The sequence below is a fragment of the Puntigrus tetrazona genome, chromosome 8 (genome assembly GCF_018831695.1).
Source record: "Puntigrus tetrazona isolate hp1 chromosome 8, ASM1883169v1, whole genome shotgun sequence".
Taxonomy (NCBI): Eukaryota; Metazoa; Chordata; class Actinopteri; order Cypriniformes; family Cyprinidae; genus Puntigrus; species Puntigrus tetrazona.
The window spans coordinates 14,939,401-14,951,807 of NC_056706.1; the positions used below are offsets into that span (position 1 = coordinate 14,939,401).

The 12,407-nt window shown below is 35.4% G+C and overlaps 1 protein-coding gene across 1 annotated transcript in view; it reads left to right on the plus strand.

Moving 5' to 3' along the window:
• oxct1a (3-oxoacid CoA transferase 1a) overlaps positions 1–12,407 on the plus strand; it is a 37,254-nt gene that overhangs the window by 19,443 nt on the left and 5,404 nt on the right. The window contains exons 13-14 of the mRNA XM_043247534.1: positions 1,293–1,368; positions 9,409–9,498. Coding sequence (XP_043103469.1) covers positions 1,293–1,368; positions 9,409–9,498 — 166 coding nt within the window. The remainder of the gene's footprint in view (positions 1–1,292; positions 1,369–9,408; positions 9,499–12,407) is intronic.

Below are 12,407 nucleotides of genomic sequence, written 5' to 3' on the forward strand. Positions count from 1 at the left end.
TAGAGCCCTTCCACCCACTTACAGTCTGTCTGTAGATTCATGAATAAGACCATCTGACAATCCAGTGGTTTAGTGGTGCACTATTTCAAGCCAAAAGGCTCAACTTTTTTGGCACACAGGACCTTACTGCTCAAAAGATTTAGTCTAGTCTGTTAGGAAGTGTTCATGTTGTTTGGATGGCCTTTTAGAATTGACAGTTGTGCTTAAATCAAGAGGTTATTGAGCATGGACTTATAAAAGGAAGTACTGTGGTTAATCCTAACATAAACTGGTTAACTGATTCCTTAAAGGGATAGTTTATGAAAATTAGCCCATGTTTTACTCACCCTCAAGGCATCCTAGGTATATATGACTTCCTTCTTTCAGGCGAATCCAATTGGAAATGTATAAAAAAAATGAAATTTTTTTTTTGGCTGCTAACATAGACGTCCAGTGGGAAAAAAAATGACAGAGACAGAGATTATATCTCCATCCCCGCCTAAATTTTTTTTTATTCTGCAGTATGGAAATCCAATTTGGGGATCCAATTTGCAAAAAGTGTGGACGCAAAGTGGCTGCAAAAGCAGGCAATACGTCCAACATGGATGGTTAAATCAGAAGTAGATGTGATATGTTTCTGTGAATATTAAAAAAGAGACTGCTATATAAATGATCTGTTGTTTCTGCATGTCTCTGAGTGGCACCGTTTTAGCTACTACACACTGAAGTGCCCATGACACTAATGGTGTTTTCAGCATCTACATAAACATGAACATCAGCTGAGCTGCTCTGAGAGAAAACCTAAACATTTCCTAGTTTTATTTGTGAAAATCCATTCTCAAATACACTCTGAAACTCAAAGGTCCACTACAAAATAAACAACTTTAAAATAAAAGTTTAATTTCACTTGAAATTCTGACTAACATATTGGCATCAAATAATTTAGTTCAAAGTTATAAAAACAACAATAATATTCTTTGTAATAATGAATTTATTTAAACATTAGTTTTAAAGAATAGCTTCGTTAGTTTTAATGTAACAACCTATATATATATCTATATATACCTATATATATATACCTATACCTATATATATATATATACCTATATATATATATATATACCTATATATATATACCTATATATATATATATATATATATATATATATATATATATATATATATATATATATATATATATATATATATATATATATATATATATATATACACACACAAAATATGGCCATAATTACATTTCAGCATTATAGCAGTTATGCCATTGTTGGTTTAAAATGTTTTTTTGTTTCTAGGGGTCATATCAACTTAACCATGTTAGGAGCCATGCAGGTATCCAAGAATGGAGATTTGGCCAACTGGATGATTCCGGTAAGTTGAGAGTTTCATTCTCTTGTTAATACATATGCCACTAAGACTGACTTAAAACGATAAGAGTAAAGCTGAAACAAGATTTGTCCTATGTGTCCTTAAGACACGTGTACGAGGTAAAAACATGTACATAGCTTCATCATGCACGCATTTGGTGCAGAATCAAACCGAACTTCAAGACCATCACAGACCATCACTAACTCCAATTCTTTACTTTCTTTCCATCTGCACCCATTCTTCAGTCTCCCTGCCGAAATTAACTCGAGAGCTTTCCTTTTGTTTTATGGAAATCACTGAGCAGCTAATGACAGAACTCCCAGCATGAAATCAGAAATGATTTATGTAGAAGATGATGTTCTCTGAGGAGCACAAATACAGATGTATGGTCTCATTTTACGCCTGTTACCATCTCCTTTCAAGCAGAAAAAATAACTTGTCACTCAGGTGGCGCTTGTACAAACCCATGAAGAGTTTGATTCATAATGTAACTTGGTAGTGCGAACTTGCATGGCAATTCAAGTCTGCATATTAGCTAAATCGAAAGCTAATCCAGATTTTCAAAATCCAAATTTGACATCAGACGAGTCTAATCTGTCTTTTCTTGGGTCACGACACGTGAGTTGAGAACTACTACAGTTCAACCACAACGTAAATGTACAATAGCCAGTGAGCTAACACGGTCTACAGGTAATCAGAGCCGCTTCATGTCAGAGCGCTTTCCTTTCTATTACTTGTGTTCACATTTCATCCAAGCATCAGTCAGCCTGCTATTGTCTTAAATCCAAAGTCATTGCTTCCCTCTAGGTTCACAAAAGGGTTTCCAAGGCTTAATGAGAGTCAAAGTTGGCTGTAGGTTTTTTGGAGCCGTTTTTCTGCTGGCTGTCGCCTGTGGCGCCTGGTCTTGCTGTCAGTTGAGGGACTGTCGATACACAGCTGCCCTGCATGCAGACACCTCTGCAGGGTTATTTATAGTTCTCCAGGGCCCTTGCCCTGTCACTGACTGATGCCTCCCAGCCTCCTGGCCCTCTGCTGCATCTCGCTTATCGAGTTTGGTTGAAGGTTATTTCTTGCAAACTGGCACACATGGACCGTGAGATGCACTCTGCTTTCAATGCCCCCCCCACCCTCCTCGCTTTTTTTGTTGTTGGTTTTTTTTCCTCCCCTCAAGTGTCCTTACTTGCACTTTGGAACGGCAATATGTGCAGCATACACTGAAATGCAGAGATTACGCTCATGAAAGATGTGCTACTTAATGTGTCTGAGATGGCAAAGATAAGGATTGGTGAGCTGATAACATTTAAACTAATGCATTTGTCAGGGGCTTTTATCCAAAGTGACGGCAAAATAGCATTCGGAGTGTACTTTATGACTTTGTGTGCTCCCTGAGAATCAAATACATGACATTGCTTTTGCTAGTGCTTTGCTTCCCACTCTCAGAAATAAGGGTACAAAAGCTGTCACTGGGGCGGTACCTTTTTAAAATGTACATGTTTGTACCTAAAGGGTCATGGTTTTTTTTGCTAAAAATATGATCAGTTTCTAATCTATTTAATTTAGTTTGATTTTATTTTATTTTTATCAAAGCCTTTGTAATATGTTGTCATATGACTACGGAATCTATTTTATTTAAATTTAATTTTAATTCAATTTTACTTTCATTTACTCTTCTATATTTTATATTATCTTTTTCCAAGGCTTTTAAAGTATAATAAATTATACAATTATTTTATTTATTTCAATAAAACCGTTGTGATTTATTTTACCTTATTTTATTTTCAACTAATTTGGCTTTTCAGAAATTTTCACTTTTAGACGTGTACTGAAAAAAGAAAGCTGCCTGTATTACACAAAGTACAAAGGCGTTCAGAATAAGAATATAAGAATTTGTACACAATAGTTATACAAAGTATTTGATCGTAACTTAAATAGTCTTTACCAAAAAGTTATTTGAGATCCATTTTGTCTGACTCTTTTTTTTTTTTTTAGACAGAAACATAAAGCATTCCTGCAGCTTAAATGGTGGAGCGTAGCATTAGCAACGGCACGGTCGTGGGTCGTTTCTATGGAAGTAAATGTAAATGCAATGCAAATTTAACCTAAATACCACAGACCTGTAAAGTGTATATTCTCCCGTGATGGTATGTTTAGGTCAGTAGCTGCCCGTGGGGATATCAGAGTACATTATCAAACATAAATAGGTTTGCATGCAGCACTGTGCTGTTCTAAGCTGTCTTTAGCCTTTAAACTCTTAATGAATCAGACTAGCCTGGCAGACTAATTACAATAATCCCTCCAATTATTGTGGGTTCCCCGGCCACCTCTCAAGACTGAAGGGACAACAGACTGTAATGTAGCCAGAGGGCCTGGAGCTGGAAGACACATGCTATCAAGAAAGGAACAGGGACAGTACAAGACCCCTCCTTTTCCATCTGCTCATCGCCTGATAGCAGCTCTCCCTCTCCACAGCATCCCAAATGATGATGAAGACATGCTCCATCAAATAGTCATAGCATCTTCAACAGGGGGCCAGTAACAATAATAAGGCTGAAGAGTTGTGTCAGGGGGAGCCAGATTACAGTATGAACTATTATGTATGTGAGAATTTAGTGTGAAACTGTTACTATTAATCTTCACTTTTTGGACCATTAAGCAACAAATCCTCTGTAAAAACCGCAGGTTATGATGGAGACGGGTATGAAGGTTAATATTTAATTTAACCGTGCTAACAGGTCGCTAAAGCTCATGTATATATGTATGTGTATATATGTATTTTATCATTATTATTTCTTTTTATTTTTTTGCAACTCATCCTATTGAATATGCATTTGTAGGAGTTTCCTTTTTCAGATGCATTATGGGAGGAGAGTATTATAATAAATCACGCGATGCGATTAGCTAACAGTTGTGCTGGTATTTGCGCCATTATTTAATGCCCCAAAAAAGGATGTCTTAAAGCAGACGGTAATTTGCACCGTTCTTAGTGGATTTTTCATGCACTAGATTGAAGTGCGTCTATTGCGCACACACATCTTGCACGTATTTTGCAGCATTTTGTTCATGGCTAAAACTTTGCACTCAAGTAAAAAAAAAAAACAACACTTTTTGCACTGCCCACGTCTCAGTTTTTCAATGCAAAAGCATGCTGTGTGACTAGCCACTCTGACCTTTGATATTTAGTTTTATTTTTGTACCGTTGATTGTTTTTTCATCCGAATTGTTTTGAGGATGGTCTTGCGAAAATGCCCCTGAAGCATCGGTAATGGGGATTTTGAATTAGCATTCGTAATGTTCCAGAACAGCTTAATCCAAAAACAAATGTACATCAGCCTTGAGCTCTCAGAAGAGCTGGTTGGCGTTCATTGGTAAAGGAAGGCTTTTGGTTGTTGTTGTTTTTTTTTTTATGGTGAAGTGGTGTTATCTCTAGGCTATGTCTTTTTTATGGAAAAGAAGAGGGAAAATAGAGCCATTCCTCGCTTTATAGTCATGCTGCGTCTTTAATTATAATGTACAACTGCGATGCAAAAATTGGGGGTCGAACACATTGTGATCTAGATGAAATGAAATGGTCCCGCTTGCTTCCACATCCTAACTCCCACACACTCTCTTGTTAAAAAGATGTGATTCATGTGCACAAACCTGAGTTGGGACTCTAACTCGTGACCCTCACTCAGAAATGGCTCTCATGCAGCCTTTCAGCAAGCCCAGACACAAAATTATAGTCCACTTCAAATTACCCATTACCTGACAGAACTTAAGGACACAGAAGTTGCTCAGTCTCTGCTCACTCTTCTGCATGAATCTTGTTCTCTCTTATACGTTTTAGGACTTTCATTTTAACTTACATTAATTATAAAAGCACCAATAAATGCATGCATATGTAAGTAAATTATACGTTTTGAGCAGTACGATTTTTTTATTATTGTTATTTTTTAAGAAGTCTATTCTGGTCACTTAGCCTGCACTTATTTAATACGAAGTACATTGTGAAATATTTTTACTATTTAAAATGAATTTATTTCATTTTTTTTTATTTCACTTCACTCCAGTCACGTGATCCTTCAGAATTTATTGTAATATCAAAAATGTACTATTATTAGGAAAACAGCTGAGTAGATTTTTTGGTTTTAGGGTTCTTATATAGAAATGTCAAAAGAATAGATCTTTCTATTCTTCAAAGAATCCTGAAAAATATAGATAATAATAACAATATCAGCAAATCATCATATTAGAATGATATCTGAAGGATTGTGTGACACTGAGGACTGGTGTAATACTGAAAGTTTTTACTTTTACTGAACGTTGGATCAAATGAGTGCAGACTTGGTGAGCATAAGGGAATTCTTTAAAAAAACAAATTAAAAAATCCTTCAGTTCAAAAGATTTGGACCGGTAGTGTTTTCCAATCATCAAGGCTGAAGTACCCTGCAAAGTTCAAAAAGCTCACTTAGATCTGTTCCAAAACCTGAATTATTTTGAACTAATTTTAGTTCAGTTGTTTTCAGGGAACCGCACAATTCAAGTAGTTAATGAATAATCATAGCTTACAATAGCAAAAGGACCAACAACCCACAAAGACACTGACAAATAGCAAACAGTAGGGGGAAAAGTAATATTTTATTATGTACTTAAAGCTAATGCTTCACATCATGGCAGCACCAGCACCTCAAGGGTGCATTATTTGCTGATAATTCAGTGGCCTACTGACAACTTTTTTTTAACATAGTAATAATATTCATAATATCTCATTATTTTTTAGAATTAGCATTTCTTCGTGGGTCTTGATGAAGTGCACATTAGAATTACATTCTTAATGAAAGATGTATTAGATGCTGCCTACAACAACTATCTATATATAATGAAATATTTAACTGACCTATATATTTTTTAGAAATACAACTTTGTGTTATTTTTCGTTTGCTGAAAAGGATAGTTCACCAGAAATGTAACATTCCCTCTTTACTGACTCATTCTTTTCCAAGCCTGCACAGTCATACAGCTTTGGAAATGAGAGTCAACGATGAAAGAATTTTAATTGAACTACTTTTTTTTTTGGATTTGCGCTTCAAGGTTTTCTGAAACTAGTTTCTTGATATTAATTAGGAAGTGTCAGAGGAAAGCCACCTTGCCAAAAGGTTATGTTTCTGGTTAATTATTTAAGGAACACGGAACGTAATACCCTAAAGTTCACAGACTTCATAAGATGCGATAAAGAATCATACAATTGTCTGCAGTTGTTCGGCTCTGTTAAACTACACACAGCCTTTTGTCACACTGTCACTGGCACTTCAATTGTTGTCTAGGTAACGGCGTTAACGCTAGTCACCGTCGAATTGCCACGCATTTAAATGTCCAGCCGGTTTGTGTAGGAGAGAATGAATTTAGAGAAGCGGATAAGGATGCAAACTGACAAAAGGAAATCGCCTGAAGTGAAGGGCATAATTTCTCGTCTTCATCAGCAGGCATGAAAAGCAAGGATAGTGCGATTTACAGGGGAAATATTTGATAAGTTGTCATGGAAACTCTCAGTCTGCTGTCCACTAAAGTTGCTTCTTTTTTTTTTTTTTCCTGTGAAATATCCCCTCAACACTTATTTATACACACACACACACACACACACACACACACCCACACAGCACTTCCATGTGGCACTTCCCCAACGTGTAAACAGCTCTCCTTCCAGAAAGTGCCCTCTTCAAATCCTGCATAAATGAAGAAGAAACAAGCCCAGGTGTCTGCACTTGGACCCTTTCTTTCCACTTTGCTCTCTGTTATTTATTCGCATGCTTGTCAAGCTCTCTGTGTTAAGAGCCCTTTGCAGCGGTGATGAGAGCTTGATGGTTGATTGATTGATTTGCTCTTTGTGGTTTTGAGATAGACTCTTGGACCGTTTTCAATCTGTTAATGCGTTATCATTCTTCATCTGAAGAATGACAGTTGGAGCTTCATATCCTTATAGGTCATTTGATGTGATTTGTGAATTGTCTTCAAGGATGGAAACTCAGTAAAACCTTACATCGCTTTTTTTTTTAATACTTATTTTGTATTGTTGTTAAGTTGTAGGAAAGCCATATGCGGGGAACGGGGAACAGCAAGTACTTTAAGATGCATTTCAGTGAATAATGTATAATGTCTCAATTGGATTGCAGTTATTATTACTGCTTAAAACTAATTTAGAAATATATATTTTTTTAATTGCTGTAATAAAAAGACAAATGATGCAATCAAAATATTTGTTTTTTTTTAATTGCTTTTCTCTCAGTTAGGTACAATATACAACTATTCACATCCAATTTGAAATGGTAAAACAAGAGACCAATAATAAATAAATTAAACAGAAACATGACGACAAAAGGAGGAACTAATAATCAGAAATACATTTAGCTTTGTACCGTTGAGTGAATATTTTCCCTTTCCAACTCCCTTTGTAATACTGAAAGTTAAAAACTACATTGACATAAACCTCACACACCTCAAGAACACTGAATGTCAGTCAAACAATCAACTAAAAAGGCTTTAAAAGTTTGAATTAGAAGTTTTTAAACTCTTATGTAAGTGATTTATCAGGTCAGGACATGAACACACTCTTGTAAGTTATTTTAGTATTATTTATGTATTATTACAGTAAGTCTGAATTTCTTTAATATATTTTTATTTTAATGATATGTGATTTAAAATTATTTCTTGTTTTATTTTTAGTACTTCAGTAAATTGTCACGGCAGAAAAAAAAAATCATCTAATTCTAATATTTTATTATAGCTAATCTTTATTTCATTAAATGAAAATAGTTTTTATTAGTTTTGGTTAACAATAAACTGGTTGAAATTCCTATCATAAGTGGTCACAGGAAATTTATTGGAGACGCATGTTACTAAAGTTGTGGTTTTTCTCATCTGACCACTATTTTAAAAGTGTATGTTAGTATGTAAAATACAAATGTAAAATAAAATGTAAATGGTATGATGATGTTATTGTTATCCCTAATTATTACATATTAATACATAATTAGCCATATACATCTCTGTGTGGCCCCTTCATTTATCTAAGGTTTCCATCATGTTTAAAGTAAACAAGAATGACTTTCTTTAAGCCTGTATCGAGGATGTTATCACAATTTTAATTTTTGGATAATGTGATTTCTTAATGCCAGGTGCCGTTAGGATAAATAGACCTTGAAAAATAATTTTGTTCATAATATTTATTTTTTTCACAATTTCACATTCCTCTGTACACAATGCAGACACCTGCAGTACAGAAAACCCATCAAGACTTTAGGTATTCCATTCATATTCACTTCTTTTTATTGAGAATCTACTCGAGCATTTCAAATACGACCGTCTCTGTTGGAGACCGAAGGAGATCATGCTGGTTGAGCTCGAGCCCAATACTTTGAAAAACAGCAGAAGACATTTTCTTAAATGAATTCCCGCAGCCCATAAAATAGATTTTGGAAATTCCTGTAAAATGGCACGACGGGGGATCAGGAAGCGTGAACGGTCAAGGCCGTTTCCATTTTTCATAGCGGAACTAAATTATGGCAGAATATCAAGGCGTTTACTAAATGTGCTGCTTCGGGGATGGCAGGAAATGCCGCGTTGATGCATTCAAGAGCGAAACAAAATCTATATGGCATGCGACAAGCTTATACTCCTCACGGATTTCTTAGTCTCCGTGTGCCCAGATTGTTTGTGCGTGTGTCTGTATTCGAGCATGTTTTGGGTAAAAAAAACCAAAACAATAAAATCTACGTCACTGAAAAGGCCCTTTTGTTAAGTGACTCCAGCCACAGGTAATCTGGTTTATGGTTTCCTAGCAACAATGCCCTTTCAGATCCCCTTCCAAACAAACCTGACCGAGCTCTCCCGTGCTCCTCGAATTGAACTAAAACTCATAGTCCGCTGTAGGATTTGATTTGAATTAATTAAATCTCAGTTGTTTTCTACAATCTGAAATATTATGTTTGTTATGTAAAAACGCGTATTGATTTACACGCATGTGTTGCTCATGTCTTGCAACATCTTTATTTGCACGTTTCCCTTCAGGGTAAGATGGTGAAGGGCATGGGAGGGGCTATGGATCTAGTGGCCAGCGCTGGAACTAAAGTGGTTGTTACAATGGAGCACTCTGCTAAGGTAGGTGTAATCATATGAGACTGCTTTATACTGGCTTGTTAGCAGCTCCTCAATAACAAGAATTTTATATAGAGTGATTTGCATCTCAGACACAACACGGCCATTTGTTTGTTTGAGCTCTCCTGATGAAAATAATTCCAAAAGAAGTTAAACGACCGAGTATAGCACTGGAATGCAGACAAGAGGAGTGACAGATGGTAAAGTGTTCTGGTGCTGGGGTTCAATTGTGCCAGAGTGACCCAGAATGATGTTCCGGGAAGAAAAGAAAAAGTAAATTTTAGTTTGATCCAGTACACAAAAAAATTTGGTAGCAAAGTTGTCCTTGTTGCACGTCAGAATGTACTTACTACTTTAATAATACATTATGCATAATTACATGCAAGTAAGTCCGATCCTACCCCTGTGTAATAAGTACATGAAGTTCATTAATATTACTTGGTACTTAAAGATATAATTAACTTAAATGCAATGAAAAGTGACCCATTTCCTGCACTACTGTTCAAACAATGTTTCTTTTTTATTTAATTCAGCAAGGATGCATTAAATTGATCAGTTATGAAGTTTGATGATTTCACAAAACATTGCTAAAATACTAAAATATAATAATAATAATAATAATAATAATATGAAATGGTGAAATGAAAAAGAAACCATATGGCAATGGTTGCTAAATACTCAGCTTTGCCGTCACAGGAATAAATGACATATTAAAATAAAGTAAAAAAAATTAAGTTTAAATATTTCACAATATTATGTTTTTATTTTTAAGCACTTAAATGTAGCTTTGGTGAGCATAAAATACTTCTTTCTCTACTTTGGAGTTTGCAACAGTAGTGCATGTTAGTCATTTGAATTGCAAAAGTATTAAAAGTTGCTTGGCTTATTAAAGGTGAGCTTTAGAACCAAGGACCAATCGTGTCATATTGGTATATTTATCCATGTCATTCATGACTTTTCCCAAGTCACAAGAACCGCCACTCAATTTAAAAACTTTCCCCACTCCGGAAATCCTCATTCATTCCGTTTTTTTCAAAAATGTCAGCACTTTTTGTGAAGCTAAGTAAAACAAGTGATGTTCTTTTCTCTTGAGACATTGGCAAATCAGCTCAAAGATGTAGCATATGAACAGAACATGTGGCGTTGAGCATTCTGCTATTAAGGTATTTCTTCTGCATTTCTTGTAATTCCTCCCAAGTAGTTTTGTTTTAAAATGTAGAAACGAGTGAAGATTGCATCAATCAGTTTTAATGAACAGATTCTTATTGAGTCACATTTCATGGCATGTGTTCCCTGCGAGAAGGGCATCATTATTTCCTGTGAGTGACAGAATCTCTTTTCCCTAAGCAGACAGTCGGAGAGGCGTCAGTATTCTGAGAAGCTTTCAGCTGTGCAGACAGTGCAATGCATACATGCCGTGTCAATGCTGCCGTGCATGCTGCACCTTTTTGCAATCTCTAAGGATAGTTAGCTAAAAATGAACATTCTGTCGTTATTTACTCACCCTCATGTTTTTCCAAATTTGTGTGCTGTTATTTTTTCAGTGGGAAATTTTTTATTCTTTGCTTGAAAAAACATAAAAATAAATGTTTTTCTCCAAACAGCACAAAACAACAACAAAAAAAAAATCGTAATGCACATAATATCGTTACCTTGTTGGTTATTGGCTGATATTAGAGATATTCTGCATTTTTAAGATTTCATTTTTGATCAGTTTAGACCAGTGTTATTTATAGTTATAGTTTCATTGACATACTACTATAGTTCTTGTTAATATTTTCAGTTAGATATTGTTTTCTGTTTTTTTTTTTATTATTATTATTTATTTTAAACATCAGTACCATTTTTACTATTTTGAATTTTTTACATTTTAGTTATTTTAATAAATTAAATTAAACAAACATGTGAAATATTTCCTTGTCAGCTAGCCTAAGTGCAATTTTTTTTTAGAGAAAAATAATAAAGAGAATTTTTTTAAAGTTAAATTCATGGTTATACCATGAAAACAATTACTGGCTTAAGAGTATCACAGACGGTTTTAATAATGATGCGTCTCTACAAAAAAGCATCATGAAAGTATGCTGAAATTGGCTTGCGCATTACATACCAAGTATTTTGAAGCTATATATAATAGCTTTGTATGGCTTCAAAAGATTTATAATATACTGCATGAGTCACATGGACTACTTTTTTCTGCTGCTTTTGTGGTGTCTTTTTGTAGCTTGACAGCCACTATGAACTGTCATTTAATGGAAAGAGCTGTGTAAAGATTCTTCAAAACCTTTGACAGCATACGGGTTGAAACGGCACGAGGGTGCTCTTTACTCTTCCTAGAAACTGTTTTTTTAGGTACAGCTTCAGTGGTACGTGCAGCACATTTGGAAATAGTCGGTGGACTCGCTACATTCTGTAAAAGAAGCATCAAAGGAGTATTTAAATAGAATTTAGTGAAAAGAAATTCATACTTGATGTTTTTCTCTTAATAAATTGTCCATTAGCGTGCTGTTAAATTCAAAACATTGAATATTATTAGAAGTATTATGTAGTAGCGGCACAAAAAAAAGAGAAAGAGAGAAAGGCAGACATATATTTGGATGTTTTGCTGTGTCCATCATCAAAGCCCAGTATTAAACCTAAATGACACCACTGCTGAATAATCTGTCAGAGTTCAGTGTTCCCATCTGTACAATGTGCTTAAATTTGTTCCAGGGTCGTGAATAGTCTCGATTATGACGGTAGTGACATAATTCCCTTCACACCACTCAGATCGCATTGGTCCAGGCAGGCGATGGGGTGAAAGACAAGAGAGATGGGCATAGAAAGACATGGCTGCTGTTCACATGCTGCCCTTGCTTTGTTGATGCTGGCAATGGCCGGCCTGGAGGAAGGCTAACGGGGGCCAGCTGCCTGCC